Source organism: Stenella coeruleoalba (genome assembly GCF_951394435.1).
Source record: "Stenella coeruleoalba genome assembly, chromosome: 3".
NCBI lineage: Eukaryota > Metazoa > Chordata > Mammalia > Artiodactyla > Delphinidae > Stenella > Stenella coeruleoalba.
In genome coordinates, this window is record NC_137148.1 from 160549967 (window position 1) to 160567986 (window position 18020).

An 18020-nucleotide genomic window follows, 5' to 3' on the forward strand; every position below is an offset into this window, starting at 1 on the left:
CACCCCTCCCGGGCCCCACCCGCAGGCACACACAGCCCAGCGGCTAGGTGCCGACACCCGCCCACGGGGACCGCGCCGCACATAGACAAAAGAGGAAGAGGTAAGATGGGAAGAACTTTATTAGACTCGGCTTGCAGCCTCGGCCACGCGGGCCCCGCCCGCCCCGGGCCCGGGTCATGGAGCGCCCCCCCCGCCCTCCTCGTCGTCGTCATCAGCCTCCACGTCCAGGCCCGGGATGCCTCGGATCTGGCGCTCCAGCGCACCGCCCAGTAGGGGCACGGCCGCCTCTTCGTCTTCCTCGGGGGGAGGCGGTGGGGGCGGGGACGCGGCCCCAGGGGCCGGCTCCGGGGGCACTGGGGGCTGCGCCGGCGCGCCCTCTGCACCCTCCGCGACCCCTGCCGCTTCGACCAGCGCCCCCTCATCCAGGGCACCGCCCTCGGCCTCCTCCTGTTCCTTCTCCTCCTCCGGGCTGTCGGTGAAAGGGTTCTCGCCCTGCGGAGAGGGGCGCCATACTGAAGAAAGGGAGGACCCGCGGGGCTGGGGCCGGGACCAGGACCAGGACCAGGGGCTGGGGCCGGGGCCGGGGCCAGCATGCCAGGGGCGTGCAGCTCACCTTCAGATAGCGCTCCAGCTTCTTGCTGATTAGCTTGTTGTTGAGGATGCTGCGAGCCACCATGAGCGAGGACTTCTTAGACTGCTCCATCATGAGCTACGGGCAAGGCAGGCAGGGCTGCAGAGGCTGCCCCAGGTATCCAAAACTCCCCACCCCACCCCGCCGGATCGGGCACAGACCACTCATACCCGCACACCTCTCCACCTCCACCTCGGGGCCCAGCACCGCCAATGACTACTACCAGATTGCGTAGTTCTGTAAGCACACCCTTGGGTACAAGCGTGGGTCCACTCTACAAGCATGGAGCCACGACCCGATTTGATCTTTGCTCAAATGCTCCATCTTTCCATACCATACTTACTGTATGTAACTGATTACAGACATATGTGTTTACAGCTGTACTGCAGAAATCTGATTTGCTTACTTAAAAATTACAAGCAGCAAACAAATAAAAAAACCTACTAAAAACCAAATGTGCAACACCTAACAAGGGGGCAAATGCCCTAAAATGCATGAAACTCTTTAGGATAAACAGGGAGGATATAAAAGCAGGAATACGAATGTCAAACAGTGTATTTTAATGATATACATCCTTTTAATCCATAGGATTCCCAGGAGGAAGAATTATACCCCCAAATGTAAAGGTTGAAAAGAGACACTTATACTCTGTTGGTGAGAGGCTCAACTGTTTATTTTCTGGAAATCAGTTTGATGGAATATATCAGAAGTAAAAATTTCTCAGTAATTCCTTCCCAGAGTCTAGCCTAAGTTTAAAATTGGAAACATGCATGCACATTGATTGCAGTAGTGAAAAATTGGAAAGCACCTTAATGTTCTTCAGTGGAGAAGTGGTTAAGTAAATCAAACATTCAAAAGAACACCATGCGGTCCTTAAAGTAGGGCTCAGGGACAGTGTGCACAGCATTCCAGAGCCTTTCCCTCTGGGAGGATTTATACCAAAATGCTACATGATTTTCTCGGTGGTGAGAATGAAGGCAACTCTTACTTCCATCATTAATGCAAGTAATGGTAATGCAAGTATAAAGCCATGAACAGGAAAAACAGGTAAAGCTATTTTTGGAGGGGTGGGGAAGCTGATCTCCAGGACCTCTACTCTACCCTAGCCACTCTATTATCACATTTCAGAAAATCATCTCACTTTCTGTTTCTACTCCCTTTCCCCACCTTCATCTTCTTTTCCTTACATATTTTTCTCTACTACTTGGGGAAGATATTAATAGCCCTCATGCATGCTGAAAATGAAACAAGTTAAAGATACACAAAAGAAAACTGCCTACATATTGGTTTGTCCTTGTGGGGAATAAAAGGGATAACTGGTTCCAGTCGCAGGTGTAATTGTGGGTACTTTAAGGTTTGGCACACTTACAAGGCTGTAGTAGAAATAGATATCCCATGGATATTAAACGTTAAACTATGTGTTATCTGCAGAACACCCAGTCTCAATGTGCACACCGCTGACTACAGCTACAGAAGCGTTCCTTTAGCTGTGACCCAATTTACTCTGGATAAGAGCAAAAACGGTTCACATTCCATTATTTATAAAGTTACCTGCTGTTTGCTTTCATTATTTTTGCTACACTCATTATATTTGCATTTAAATGTTTTAGGCAACTTAAGAACGAATGTACAAGATGCAGTAAAAATGAATTGCTTGGGCTTCCCTGGTGGCGCAGTGGTTAAGAATACACCTGCCAATGCAGGGGACACGGGTTTGAGCCCTGGTCCAGGAAGATCCCACATGCCGCGGAGCAACTAAGCCCATGCGCCCCAACTACTGAGCCTGTGCTCTAGAGCCCCTGAGCCACAACTACCAAAGCCCATGAGCCCAGAGCCTGTGCTCTACAACAAAAGAAGCCACTGCAATGAGAAGCCCACACATGGCAACGAAGAGCAGCCCCTGCTCGCCGCAACTAGAGAAAGCCCGCGTGCAGCAACGAAGACCCAACACAGCCAAAAATAAATAAATAAAAATTTTTTAAAAAATGAATTGCTTGATATCCACTACTTCATGTATATCAAGCACAGCAGTAAAACAAAAAAAACCCATATATTTAATTTTTTCTTAAGTTTTTTTTTTGCTTTTGTGATTTTTTTTGATGCTTGACTAACATGCTGTAAAAATAGTTAACATGGAACTTGAGATGATGGCTTTTTTAATGTCTTACGAGATTTTCATAAACAATTCAAGCATAATTGTTAAGAACACGTGTATTAAGTTCATGTTAAGTGGAAAAAAAGTTTTATGAACGGAAAAAAAAAAAGATGCACAATTAGGATACTATTCTCACTCGCCAATACATTATCCTCCTCCCTTTAGGTGCACAGATGGACACACCAGAATGTCTCCCAACTGAAGCACACTTACAATGTTTTCAGATTTTTGCTACAACAACTACATACCACATACTAGCAGACCTTATAAGAAATACCAAAGGAGGTTCTTCAAGCAGAAAGGAAGTGATCCCAGACAATAATGCAAATCCACATGAAAGAACAGTAAAGGTAATTATGTAATTACAAAAAACACTACAAATGCAGTATGTTTTCCTGTCTTCTCAACTGGTTTAAAAAGGGGCTGTATAAAACCATACATATATTTAAATATTAAAAATATATATAGTTGTAAATACATATAAATAATTGTATTGTTTGGCCTGTAACACAGAAATGTAATATATTTGCCAATAATGGCACAAAGAAGGTTGGGGGAGTAAAATTGTATTGGGCTAATAAGGAAATGACTGTAGATGGTAACTTCAATCCACAGGAAGAATTAAAATGAAGAGAACCAGTAATGAGCAATAAGAAGGCCAATATAACAAAAACTAGAAATATGTAACTGCTCTCCTTTCTTCTGTCAGCTTCCTTAAAAGACAAATTATATAAAGTAATAATTACATTGTATTACATTATTGGGTTTGTACCACATACAGAGGTACTACTTTACATAACAAAAACCTCCTATGTAGAGAGGTACATAGGGGTAACTTAATCTCACTGAAATTAAGTTATTGTATCTAAAGGAAAACTTAAAAAGTTAATATGTACAAGGTAAGGCCTAGAGAAACCACTAGGAAAATAATTCCCCAAAATGCAGTGCAAAAAAACCATTAAAATTAAATGTTATACTAAAGAAATACTTAATACAAAGAAAGCAGTAAAGCGTGAATAGAAGAATGATGTAAATCTAATAATATCAACAATAATGGTAAATGTGAATGAATTAAACAATCCAGTCAAAAGACAGAGACTGTCAAACTGGATAGAAAAACAAGATCAAATTATATGCTATTCATAGGAGATACACTTTAGATCCAATAGGTTCAATAAATAGAAATGAAAAGGATGGGAAAAGATATACAATCATCAACCATAAGAAAAATGAACTGGCTATACTAATAGCAGACAAAATAGAGTGTTAAAACAAAAAATGTTACTAAGACAGAAAGGGACATTTTATAAGGATAAAGGGTCACTCCATCAGGAGGATATAACAATTCTAAGTATAGATGCACCTAACAACAGAGCACCAAAATACATAAGACAAAACCCGACAGAAATAAAGGGAGAAACAGACAATTCAACAATAGCTGATATCCCACTGTCAATAATGCATAGAACAACTTGGCAGAAGACCAACAAGGAAATAAAAGGCTTGAACAACACTATAAAACCAAACAAGCATAACAGGTATCTATAGAACACTCCACACAGCAAGAGCAGAAAATCCATTCTTTTCAAATGCACAAGGCACAGCATAGGCCATACACTAGGCCATAGAACAAACTTCAGTAAATTAAAAGGACTGAAATAATAGAATGTATATTCTCTGACCACACTGAATAAAATTAGAAATCAGTAACAGAAAGGAATTTGGGAAATTCAGAAATATGTGAAAATTAAATGACACACTGCTGAATAGTGGGTCTAAGAAAAAGAAATCAGAGGGAATTAGAAAATAACCTGAGATGAGTGAAAATGAGGACGTGACATGCCAAAAGTTATGGGATACAGTGAAAGCAGTACTCAGAGAAAAAATTATAGCTATAAATGCCTACATTAAAATAGAAAAAAACCGGGCTTCCCTGGTGGCGCAGTGGTTGAAAGTCCGCCTGCCGATGCAGGGGACACGGGTTCGTGCCCCGGTCCAGGAAGATTCCACATGCCACGGAGTGGCTGGGCCCGTGAGCCATGGCCGCTGAGCCTGTGCATCCGGAGCCTGTGCTCCGCAACGGGAGAGGCCACAGCAGTGAGAGGCCCGCGAACCGCAAAAAAAAAAAAAAAAGAAAAAGAAAAAAACCTAAGCAAGCAGAATATTGGAGTAGAAATTAATGAAGCAGAGGACAGAATAACAGAAGAGGAAAAAAAAATCAATGAAGCCATAAGTTTATTCTTTTTAAAGATCAACAAAATTAACAAACCTTAACAAGACTGACCAAGAAAAAAACAAGACTCAAATTACCAGTCAAAAATGAAAGAAGGGGGGGCTTCCCTGGTGGCGCAGTGGTTGGGGGTCCGTCTGCCGATGCAGGGGACGTGGGTTCGTGCCCCAGTCCGGGAGGATCCCACATGCCGCGAGAGGCCACAGCGGTGAGAGGCCAGCGAACCGCAAAAAAAAAAAAAAAAAAAAAAAAAAAGAAAAAGAAAGAAGGGGACTACTGACATTACAGAAATAAAAAGGATTATAATGGAACACTAGAAATAAATGCATGCTAATAAATTGGATAATAGATGAAACAGACATATTTCTAGAAAGACACAAACTACTGAAACTGACTCAAGAAGAAATAGAGGGAGTTCCCTGGTGTTCCAGTGGTTAGGACCACTTGGCACCTTCACTGCTGGAGCCCAGGTTCAATCCCTGGCCCGGGAAGTAAGGTCCTGAAAGATGCATGGTGCAGCCAAAGAAAGAAGAAACAGAAAATCTAAATAGACCAATAACAAGTAAAGAAATAGAATTAGCAATGAAAAAAAAGCAGCTACCCACAAAGAAAAGCCCAGGTCCAGATGGCTTCAGAGGCAAATTCTACCAATTTAATACCAATTCTTCACATACTTCCAAACAAAAGGAGGGAAAACTTCCCAACTCATTTTTTGAGGCCAGTATTACTTTGATACCAAAACCAAAGACATCACAAAAAAACACAGATGAATTATCTCTTATGAATACAGATGCAAAAATTCTCAACAAAACATCAGCAAAGCCAATCCAACAACATATAAAAAAATTATACACCATGACCAAGTAGGATTTTTCCCAGGAACACCAAGCGTGGCTTAACAACCCAAGTTAATGTAATATACCATACGAATAGAATAAAAAACAAAAGCCACATGAGCATCTCAATAAATGCAGAAAAAGCATTTGACAAAATCCAATATCCTTCCAGAATAAAAACACTCAACAAGATACGAATAGAAGGGAATTCAGCAACCAGAAAAAGGGCACCTATGAAAAATCCACAGCTAACATCGTACTTAATGGTCAAAGACCGATGCTTCCTCCCCTACCAAGATCAGGAACAAGAAGATACTTCTCTTCAAAACTGTGTTGGATGTTCTAGCCAGGGCAATTAAAGAAGAAAAAAAAAAATTAAACGGCATCCAGATTGGAAAGGAAGTAGTTAAACTATCTCTATTTGCAGATAACTGATCTTATATACAGAAAATGCTAAGGAATCCACTAAACTATCAGAATTAATAAACAACTTCAGTGAAGTTACGGGATAAAATATCAACATACAAATATCAATTGTATTTTGATACACATACAAAGAACAACCCAGAAATGGAATTAAAGAACACAATTCCATTTATAATAGTATCAAAAGAATAAAATACTTAGGAATAAATTAAGAGCCCCAAAAGTGCAAAACTTATACACTGGAAACTATAAAACACTGTTGAAAGAAATTAAAGAAGATCTAAATAAATGCAAAGGCACCCCATATTTACAGACTGGAAGACTTAATACTGCTGAGATGGCAACACGCTTCAAATTGATACAGAAATTGAATATAGTCCTATCAGAATAACAGCTGGCTTCTTTGTAGAAACTGACATGCTGGTCCTAAAATTCTTGGAAGCTCAAAGGCACAATCTTGAAAAAAAAGGAACAAAAGTTAGAGGAGTCACACTTTCCGATTCTTAATCTTACTATGAAGCTAAAGTGTGGTAATGGCATAAGAATATAGAGAACAAAAGAATAAAGAGTCCAGAAATAAATCCATGTAGCTATGGTCAACTGCTTTTTGACAAGGGTGCCATAGTGAAAATGAGAAAAAACAGTCACAGGGAAAAAGTAGTTTCTTCTACAAATGGTGCTGGGACAACTGGAAAATCACATGGAATAGAATGAAGTTGAACCTTACCTTATACCATATACAAAAATTAACTAAAATGCATCAAAGATCCAAAATTATAGGAGCCGAAACTGTAAAATTCTTATTGTAAGAAAACATAGGGGGGCTTCCCTGGTGGCGCAGTGGTTGGGGGTCCGCCTGCCGATGCAGGGGACGTGGGTTCGTGTCCCGGTCTGGGAAGATCCCACATGCCGCGGAGCGGCTGGGCCCGTGAGCCATGGCTACTGAGCCTGTGCGTCCGGAGCCTGTGCTCCGCAACAGGAGAGGCCACAGCAGTGAGAGGCCCCCCGCGTATCGCAAAAAAAGAAAAAAAAAAAAGAGAAAGAAAACATAGGGGAGCTTCCCTGGTGGCGCAGGTTAAGAATCCGCCTGCCAATGCAGGGGACACAGGTTTGAGCCCTGGTCTGGGAAGATCCCACATGTCGCAGAGCAACTAAGCCCGTGCGCCACAACTACTAAGCCTGGGCTCTAGAGCCCGTGAGCCACAACTACAAGCCTGTGCACCACAACTACTGAAGCCTGTGTGCCTAGAGCCCGTGCTCTGCAACAAGAGAAGCCACCGCAATGAGAAGCCTGTGCACCGCAACCAAGAGTAGACCCCGCTCGCTGCAACTGAAGAAAGCCTGCGAGCAGCAATGAAGACCCGACGCAGCCAAAAATAAATAAATAAATATTTTAAAAAAAGAAAAGATAGGGGTAAATCTTTGTGACCTTTTATTTGACAATGGATTCTTAGATATGATACCCCAAGCACAGGAACAAAAGAAAAAAAATAGATAAACTGGATTTCATCAAAATTAAACTTTTGGGGCTTCCCTGGTGGCGCAGTGGTTGAGAGTCCACCTGCCGATGCAGGGGACATGGGTTCATGCCCCGGTCCGGGAGGATCCCACATGCTGCAGAGCGGCTGGGCCCGTGAGCCATGGCCGCTGAGCCTGCACGTCCGGAGCCTGTGCTCCGCAACGGGAGAGGCCACAACAGTGAGAGGCCCGCATAATGAAAAAAAAAAAAAATTAAACTTTGTGCTGCAAAGACACATTAAAAAGGTGAAAAAAAACAACCCACAGAATGGGAGAAAATATTCGCAAATCATATGCCTGATAAGGTACTTGTATCTAGAATACATAAAGAACCCTCAACTCAAAAAGACCACACAATTAAAAAATAAAGTATCTGAACAGACATTTCTTCACCTCTAAGAATGTAGACAGATGGCCAACAAGCCACTGAAAAGATGCTCAACATCATTAGTCAGTTATCAGGGAAATGCGAATGAAAAATACAACAGATACCACTGCACACCCACTAGAATGGCTGGAATCAAAAAGTCAGATAATAACTAGTGTTGGTGAGATATAATAAATCAGAGCTCTCATATATTGCTGATGGGGATATAAAATGGTACAGCCACTTTGGAAAACAATCTGGCAGTTCCTCAGGAAGTTAAAATGTTACTATTTGACCCAGATATTCCACTCCTGTCTAAAAGAAATGATAATACATGTCCACACAAAAACTTGCATCATAACAGAATTATCCATAATAGCCAAGAGGTAGAAACAATCCAAATTCTAAAGAATGAATAAACCAAATGAGGTATGTGTCCATACAAGAGAATATTTTTAGGCCATACAAAGGAATGAAGTTCTGACACATTCTACAATATGGAAGAACATTGAACATACGCTAAATTGAAGAAGCCGATCACAGAAGACCACATACTATGTGATTGCATTTTTATGAAATGTTCATAATAAGCAAATACATGGAGACAGACAGTAGATCAGTGGTCGCCTAAGGCTGGCGGAGCATGGGGGTTGGAGTGATAGCTAAAGGGTATGGGTTTCTTTTTGAGGTGATGAAAAGGTTCTATAATTGACTGTGCTGATAGCTGCATAACTGTGAATATTATTAAAAACTACTGACTTGTACACCTTACATGGATGAACCGTATGGTATGTGAATTGTATATCAATAAAGCTGTCACCAAAATAATAATAATAATTAGAAGCTTTTTATTCACTTCTAAGTCTGGAATTTTAAAAAATATAGTGTTTATATTGAAACTATCTCTATAAACTACTCCTGGTGTCTTCAAAGTAACTTTTATCACCCTTCCAATCCCCTCTACAGTTGCTGGTTGTTACAGCTGTTCTTTTTTTTTCAACTTGCTTTAGAATCACTTTTGAGTTTATTTTTTGCTAGCTATCATTCATTTCATCCAGATTTTCCAAGTTTTAATACCATGCACTGTCCAGCCTCTACAATCTGCTCTCTGTTCTCTTTTGGTATACCCCTTTTATCAGCTCCCAAACCAAGAATCTCACCTTGGCAAGATCCCTACAGCTTCTCTGCTGCCAAAGCCAAGGGACATTTTCCTTATCTTTCCATATCTCTCAATTGCATATGCCAATCCCAAATCTCCTCAACCACCAAGCCAGATCTCTAAACCCATCCCACTGTTGAGAATCACTGCACTGAGAAAGACCAGCGATGAATCTGATGGGCATGGAAAAAGGTTGAGAAATGCTATTTCTTATACCATTTTGCTGCTATTATCTGCTCATAAATCCCATCAGCCTCCTCCAGGTGATGGCACCCAAGACTCTCTTTCTAGCCCAGACCGGGTCCTGAGCCTCTCAGCTCTTTCCCTACTGCAAAGCCCCACCACCCTCACTTGATCTCTAACAGACACCTCTAACCTAGGATGTCACCCATTCAACAACAAAAAAACCCCACCTACTCTGGCTTCTGTGATAGGCACTGGGAATACACTGGAATGCAAGACAGAATTTTTTCAATTTCTTGCCAAACTCGCTCCTTTCCCTGTACCATATACCGCCCTCCCCATCATAGCAGCAACACTGTCCACCAGCTAAGGCAGAAATCTGCCACATCCCAGACTTCTGGTCACTCCCTCATGCCAACCTCCTGTTCACTTCCTTAACACCTCTTCTATCCTGCCTGTCTTCATCTCCAAGGTGGAGGCATACCTCTGGCTTGATACTGCAGCAGCCCTTCCTTGATCCCCAACCTCCCTCCCACAACAGGTGCCCAAAGTCTCTAGTCCAACACCGACTCTAATCCTACTGGTCCCCCACTTAAAAGCTTTGCTGCCTACAGGAGCAAGATCAGGCCCCTCAGCCCAGCCCTTGTGAACCTTGTGTCCAATACTTCCTCCAACAACACTTGCACCATACACTTCTCCCTGTTTGGTTTCTGAACCTATGTGGCCATTGACCCATATGCACATGGAGGTCCCCATATCCCACAGACCTTACTTCTTAAGGTCTAGCTCTGATGCCACCACCTGCCAGGCAGAGTCCCCATTTCCCACCCCTCTCTCTGTAGCTTCGCTGACTGAACTGGGCTGGAAATGTCTACATCTTCCTGCGCCCTGCAGTCCCTGCAGTTTCTCATAGGCAAGCAGGGGCTATAACCCCAGGACCTCCCCAGTGGCCTCACCCAGTCAACCCACAGGCTGGTGGGAGGGCACTGGTAGCCACTCACCCTGCGGTTCCGGTTGTGATCCATGGTCTTGAGGTGCTTCTGAATGATCCCAAACTGCATGGGAATGAAGAGGTCACAGGCTGCACAGTGGGCTGCCTCTACCTTCTTCACAAAATGTTCCATGGCAATTTCTGTAGAGGGGAGAAGGAGGGGAGTTGCCACTGGTCCCAGGCACCTAAGAAAGACCCAGGAGTTGGGGGAAAACAGCAGACCAGCTCCTCACCTCACCCTGCCACTTCCACGTGGGCCTGAGGCTGTTCTCAGTGACCCTCCCTGGGGGAACAGAGGGGTGTTGTGACCCCACTCTGAGAACCAGAGGAGGGAAGGCTGAGGCCCTGCCTGATAGGACTGGGATGGAACCTCCTCACCTTGGGTCAGATCTTGGTCTCTGTAGATCTGCTGGATAAGACCATCAAGGTCCTCCACGGTTTTTCGGAGCTCCTCTGTCTTCTTGGTCTTGTTGGCAACGTAGTCCTGCCGGAGATCCCAAGGAGATATTAAGGTTTGTGTGGGCTGCTCTATGTCCTGAGGGTAAAAGCAGCTGTACCACTCCAAGGCTCACCTGCAGAAAGTCAGCTGTCTGCTTCGGAAGCTTGGTGCCTACGTACTTAAAGTGTTCCTTGTGAAACTTGCTGTCGAGGTGGCTGGCCATCTCATCCTCGTAAAAGGTCCGGTATTTGCAGAGAGAACACACAAACTGGATCCTGCCACAGGAAGGAAATGAGGGACTGAGATCAAGAGGGTCCCAGGGAACAGTGCTGCTGCCTCACCCAACCCAGCTGCGAGCCCTGAAACAGGCCTTGCTCATGGGCCTGTGAAGTACGGTCCCAGCAGGGGGACAGGCTAGGACCAGTGGGGTTGGGTGTAGAGAGGGACAGAACGTCTGCAGGCTGCAGTTACTGCAACGTAGGGGACAGGGGAGGAGCTCTTCCTTCCCGTAGGCAGGAGGCTGAAGCCTGAGGCAGCAGCTGCTGCAACAGGCAAGGAGTCGCTGGAAGGTTGCCGGAGGGCATCTCTACCAAGGCTGGGCAGGAGCTTGTGTACTTGGCCCAGCTGGGGACCGGAAGGAGGATGCCCTGGCGTGAGCCAGGTGGCCCTGAGGTGCAGAGTGGAGTACGCAGTCCCGAGGCAGGGCCCGAAAAGGTGCTGCATCTTCCTTCTGGGGTCTGAGGGACTGAAAGGCCCAGCCCATCCTTTGCTCAGAATGCTTGGGGGTGGTGTCGGGAGGGATGGGAGGCAAGCAGGCCTGGGCACCTGCTGCCTCATCTTCCTCTTCTGAGAAGAGACCAGTCTGAGCTGGAAGGAGGGCGCCCGCCCGGCCTGCCAGAGGGCAGCCTGGAGTCACCTGAGCGAGGTGCTCTGTCTGGGCCTCGTGTCCACAGCAGAAGCCCGGGGTCTGGGGCCTGGGCTGGAGCAGGCCGCCGTGGCAAGGGGCGGAGGAGGCCAGCTGCCACCGAGGCCTTGGGGCAGGTCCCTACCTCTGCCGGACGTCCTTATCTGGGCCACGGGGTCAGCTTTGTCTGGAGAGCCCAGGGGCCAGGCGCCGGCGAGGCTGAGGAAGGTCCAGCAAGAGCAAGAGTCTGAGGCGGAGGAGGAGGAGGCAAGCGCCAGTGCGGGAGCCCTGAGGGCAGACAGACCCGACCAAGGGGCGTGAAGGGCTCAGCCGCAGACAGGCCCGGCCTGACAGGGCCGGCGGGCAGGGCAGAGGGCAGGCCCGAGGCTGCCACAGCCCACAGGTGCTGCCATCTCTCCTGAGCACGGTGATGGCCTCTTGGCAGCTAGCTGGGGTGGCACAGGCGCCTTGGACCTTGAGTCTCTGATGAGCTGGCCCCCTCCCGCAGGGGCATCAGGCCCCCAGTGCACCTCGGGGCTCGTGCGCTGAGTGACCTAGTGCTGGAGCTTCTGGGCAACGGTGGTGAGCAGTGTCAGATCTCAGGCCAAAGTCGCTAGCGGTCGCCAGGCGGCCGCAGAGGGGCAAGGGACCAATCAGGCCTTGGGAGCTGGGCCTGGCGGAAAGCAGGGTCCATGCACGGCCGAGCAGGTGGCAGCTCCCAAGGGAGGCCAGAGGGCGGTGAGGCAGCAGAGCTATGGCCCTGCTCTCCTGGAGGCAGCCCCAGAGCGAGGCAGAGGCAAAGGGGTGGAGGGAAGCTGGTTACCTTTCCACCATGCGGTCTCGCTGCCGCTTTTTCTGCTTGTCCTGGTTCTTTTTGCCTGCCTGCAACTTGCGCTTAGTCTGGCCACTCTCATCCTGGGTGCTCAGGGCCCCTGTGGGAACAGAGGAGCACAGTTACCAGTTTGTGGCCTCTGGCTGGATCATCCACCATCTACTCCAGAGGGTCCATTCTGAAAGCAGCTGTCGAGCAAGGCCTCTGGCTGTGAGCAGGGCTGGGTACCCTGGAATGGGTGGGGAGTGATTTTGGCCTAGGCCCTGAAGAGGGGAGGACACGTGCTGACCCCACCACTCTCCAGGACATCTATACTCTGCAGAGTGGGCCACAGGGAGGCTGGAAGGTAAAGAGAGGCTGTCTCAGTGGGGACACTGGCACAAGTTCAGAGGGCCCAGGTGGCAGGATGCAGGAAGGCCTCAGCTGGGGCCTAAGAGCAGCCTCCAAGTGGTAAAGGCCCCAAAGCTTGCATGGCCCTGCCCACCTCACACTGGGCACCACGGCAACAGTAGGCTGAGGCTGGATTTATGGTTAGGTACCTGCTGGCGCTCATCACTTGAACAGGGGGACAGGGACTCCCAAGAGGGGCTGTGGAGGCGCTAAGGGAAAGGACACGCAAACCAGAGCCGTAAAAACTGCACCAAGGGTCCCGGCTTGGACACCAACCATTAAGGACTCAGAACTGCATGTTACTAAGGGCCTGAGGGCAGGGGGTGTGCCTGGGGTTCCCCCACACTTTTGCTTGCTGCCCCCACCTGAAGGCAAAACCAGTGTACTAGGCAGGGACCATCGCCACCCATAGCCTCAGTCTGGGAAGATTAGGGGCAGAGTGGGAAGGGGGTGAAGAAGGAGGTTACTCCCTACCAGCACATACCCAGCCACACAAGGGAGGATCCAAGCTGGACACGTTTCTGCCAAAACCCTGCCCTTGGCTGGACCCCTCCCACCACGAGCACCTGGAAGAGCCACCCCAGAACCCAGGCCACTCAGAAGACTCACCTTTCTCTGCATCCTCTTTGCCCTCTTCCTTCCCATCCTCTTTTCCCTCTTCGTCTTCTCCTTCCTAAGACACAATTTCAAAAATTCAATGTTAAAGCATGTATAGCTGTTCATAACAGCTGTAAATGACAAGGCCCTATTCAAGGCCAGGCACTGAGCCAGGAGCCTCACATCCTCCCAACAGCCCTTGCACAGAGGGCTCACTCTGCCATTTTTCTGATAAGGAAATCCAACCTCTGGTTAGGCAGCCTGCCAGCAGCTTGTGCTCTCTACCAGACCTCCACCTCCTTGTACTAGTCATGTGTGCATGCAGAGATGACTCAGGCGATCCACTGTTCACAGGCCTCACCTACAGACAGAGAGAGTGCAGGGCTGGGGCCACTTACTGCTCTGAAGCCCTTCTCCACAGGCTCAGCGCCTTCAGTGCCCTCTGCAGCTTCCCCCTCGGTGCCCTCGTCTGAAAGGTAAGAGGAAGCAAGCTCAGCCCAGGAGCCCCAAGGGGCAGAGGACAGGGTTATGCCAGTGCCTGGCCTCACCATTGTCTGAATCACTGTTATCGGAGCAGTCCGTCCGGGTGGCTTTGCTGTCGGGCTCGTCGGGACTGCCACATTGCTTTCTCTTCTTTTTCTTGGTCTGGGTCAGAAAAAGGGAGCAGGGTAAGGGTGGACGGCTCCAGGCCCCTCGCTCTGCTCAGTCACAAAACAGGAAGGCCTCCTCCACTCACCCGAAAGTCAGCTGTGGTCCAGGTCTTCCAGGTCCGCCTCATCTGTTTCATGCCATTGCCAAACCCAAAGCCAAAGCGGGAGCCACCCGGAAAGGTGCCCCCGCCACGCATGCCCTGGAACATGCCGTACTCAGGGATGATGTTCTGGGAGAAGAGGGAGGGCAGCCGGGAGGCACCAGGCATGCACTGGCCCCGGGCCCCCATGGGGTCTTCCCACACACGCCCATAGCCTGAGGCCATCGGCCGGCCACTCCGGGAGTCCCGGGCCCAGCCCTGAGCCCGTGGGCCAAAGGTGTCGCCACCACGCATGCGGAACTGGTCGCGGTAGGCATCATACTGGCCCTCGTAGGCCATTTCCATCTCAGGGTCAAGCTCGCCGTAGTCATAGCCCGACCGGTACAGATCACGCTCACTCAGGACGGCCCTCGAGTCACAGGCCTCGTAGGAATCGTATCTGCAGGGGCAGGTGGCAAGCATCAGGGAGGGCCTCAGGTCCTATCACCCTTCTGCTCCTGCCTGCCACCAAACCTCTCTGTCATGGGGACAGAAAACCCACTCCAGCACCTACCCCATTGATCCCCATCAGAGGATCAATATTTGGAAATGCCAATTTAAAAGGCCTCTCAGGAGCAGACTTCTAGAAGCCAGAAGGGCCTCTCAGATGATGTCCCCAAGCTTGCATGTGGGCCACACCAGCTTGAGGACCCTAAGAAGGACTATTAGGGTAAAGTAGGTCTCAGTTAGGAGAAGAGACAGCCCACAGCCCATAAGAAACGTGCATGTGTCTGTGGCAGTCACAACACCCAAGGTTGCTCCTTGAGGGGCAGAGCCAAGCACCCCAGCATCCTGCAGTACATGGGCAGTTCAGCACATCAGTGTTTGTCCACTGGGGCTGATGACACCCACGAGAGACTGCCAAACCCTTCAAAGCCCATCACCACTCGAAAGGAAAAGGAAGACAAAACAAGGAATGTTGCCAGGAAAGACAATGTGACCTTGCCCAGGGACAAGAAAAAGAGTTCTTATGAGCTCATATCAACTCTGGAGCCCAGGACAGGGAATCACATCCTACATAGCAACTGGGAAGGCAGGCCAAACATTCTACCTGCGCAAGACAGGGCACCAGAGAGAGCCGTTCTAACCATGGCTGCAACCCACAGGCCCAGACCCCACATGTCTCTTTGCCAAAGCTGGGTAGTCAAGAAGCACCAGCAGCATGAAAGAATAGGCCAGTGCTACCCAATTAATTGCCACTCCATCCCTCAACCCTGCTCTCCAGCTCCAGGTTGCCACAAGAAGGTACACAGGCAGCTGGCACCAGCAGCAATGTCAGCCCAACTGCACGGCCCCCCGCCCACCCCCTGCCTGCAATTTGGCAGCCTCAGCTCCAAGCACTATGACTGTCAGGCAGGGGATGTGCTGGGCATCCCCCAACACTTTTTGCTTGCTACAGAGCCCATGCAAGCAAAAGTCCCCTTGGTACCCTCTGCCCCCTAGTGGTCCTGGTGCCTCACTTGGCCCCATCAGTGCCTGGCCAGGCCCCTCCTTACTCTCTGCTCTCTCCCATTTGTCAGCTGGAGCCATTAGGCCACTCCACCCCAACCTGTGCCAGAAATACATGTGCCCTCCTCACTGAAACCTCTCACTAGGGCACAAGAACTTCTAGGCCAGCACCACTTCAGACAATGACAAATGCCCACAGCATGATGCTGTGGGGTAGGACAGATCTGAGTGGGAGGCCCAGCTCCACTATTTACTCCTGGGTGCCTGTGGGCAAGAGGTGTGACCTGCATGCGCTTCACTTTCCCCATTTGCAAAGTAAGGATGTCAACAGTTCCTCACGGGCACTTCTGAGGCTCAACAGGTACATGTTTATAAGGCACTGAAGGGTGGTCAGGACATGCCCACATCTTCCTTGTCCCTTATGTGGGATGCGCAGCTCACAGTGGTCAGCCCCAAGGGTTCATCCCACCCTTCACACCCAACCCAATCTGTCCTGCCCTGACAGAGCGCAGGATGTAAAGTATCTGAAGAATGTCAAATGGCTGTCTCCAGAGGGAAGAGCCATTTAACAATGCTCCTGAGAAGAGCCACTCGGAGGGTACAGTGAAGCCAGCCCAGTCTGGGCTTGTTCCTCTTTCTAAAAGCTGGAAGAGAGGCTCACCATCAGGCAGTTGGGGAGGGTGGAGGGAGGAGGGGACACAGGCCAAAGAAGGGAAGTGCACTGGACCCCAAGCAGTCTCTGGGAAGCCCCGACAGCAGAGCAAAGAAGGAGAAAGCAGACGTAAGAGGCAGTTCAGAAGAGGGAGACGCCAAGGGGCAATAGGCAGGAGGTGACCCTGCAGAGCCTCAGCACCTAGGCAGGTGTCCACTCACCTTTCTCCACCTGAGCCGTACACGCCTCCTTGTATCATGTCTGTCTCCAAATGCGGCACCATATCTAAGCGTTGGTTAATTCTGGACAAAACGGAATCAGCACTGGCACTACCCATGGCACTAGGGTTTGCATTTGTGTCAGAGCTAGGCATTTCCCAAGAGTTTGAAGTGGCCATACCATACCCATAGTTGGTGGTGTTATCCTGGCCATAGCCATAGCCATAACCATAGTTCTCGTAGCCTGCAATGAGGGAGACAGAAAGACAGACAAGATGGAGGGGGCGAGGAGAGACAGACAAACACGGAGACAAGGACACCTTCGGTCACAGAGACAAGACTGGATCTTAGCCACCTAAGGCTGGCTGGGCCCTAGTTCATACTAATAAGGCCTCCTGGGAAGGAGTAGCCAGCTCCAGGGTACCTAGGACCCCCAAAGGCGACCCCCACCCCAAAACCTTGGCTAAGCTGGGCAGTGGCAGAAAGACTCAACCAGTTCAATCCCAAGGGAGAGGAGAATGATCATGGGTATAATACTTGCCTCTGTTTGTCCCAGAGCTCCAAGTTCCATATCCTACAAAAAGTAAAAGAACAATTACACCTATAATTGCTTACAATACAGTAAGAGTTTAATTCAGGCACAAAGACAACGATTCCTAGAACCTGAGCGGTTACAGGAGACTGAACCTCCCCTAATTGAGAAGCCTTGAGCTTGAGAGCACTACATAAATGACCCAGGCCACCTGCTGCCCTGGTGCCTGACCTTTCGTGGTTCTGACCATCTGCTATTTAAGGAACCTCCCATTCCTAACACTCTCAGCTAAGGAATTTGGCTCCTATACGCCTTCCTTAAAAAGCCAGAATTGGGGGCTTCCCTGGTGGCGCAGTGGTTGAGAGTCCGCCTGCCGATGCAGGGGACACGGGTTCGTGCCCCGGTCCAGGAAGATCCCACATGCCGCGGAGCGGCTGGGCCCATGAGCCATGGCCGCTGAGCCTGCGCGTCCAGAGCCTGTGCTCCGCGACGGGAGAGGCCACAACAGTGAGAGGCCCGCGTACCACAAAAAAAAAAAAAAAAAAAAAAAGCCGGTATTGGAAGATTACTCTTGCCCCTGGCTAAGCACCAATCAGAGGAGGAGGAGAGCAGTTTCCAGTGCCTTACACCGACACTGACACTGTGCTGTACAAGAAGCTCAGCACAGAGCTCATAGCCACTCTGAAATCGTGTCAATCAAATCACCCGACAAAGCCATATG

At 48.7% G+C, this 18020-nt stretch overlaps 1 protein-coding gene across 4 annotated transcripts in view; it reads right to left on the minus strand.

Moving 5' to 3' along the window:
- Positions 1-28: 28 nt before the first annotated feature.
- The window catches only part of AKAP8L (A-kinase anchoring protein 8 like), a 30124-nt gene continuing 12132 nt past the window's right edge, over positions 29-18020 (minus strand). For 2 of the 4 annotated variants that reach the window (XM_079918865.1, XM_079918863.1), the window contains exons 3-14: positions 17309-17341; positions 16771-17011; positions 14395-14848; positions 14207-14303; positions 14057-14127; positions 13671-13734; positions 12663-12771; positions 11069-11210; positions 10875-10980; positions 10507-10637; positions 614-709; positions 29-492 (exon numbers count right to left, since the gene is read on the minus strand). In XM_079918865.1, coding sequence (XP_079774991.1) covers positions 175-492; positions 614-709; positions 10507-10637; positions 10875-10980; positions 11069-11210; positions 12663-12771; positions 13671-13734; positions 14057-14127; positions 14207-14303; positions 14395-14848; positions 16771-16946 — 1764 coding nt within the window. In that variant the 5' untranslated portion in view covers positions 16947-17011; positions 17309-17341 and the 3' untranslated portion in view covers positions 29-174. The remainder of the gene's footprint in view (positions 493-613; positions 710-10506; positions 10638-10874; positions 10981-11068; positions 11211-12662; positions 12772-13670; positions 13735-14056; positions 14128-14206; positions 14304-14394; positions 14849-16770; positions 17012-17308; positions 17342-18020) is intronic. The other 2 variants (XM_079918864.1, XR_013827872.1) reach the window with 2 other exon arrangements.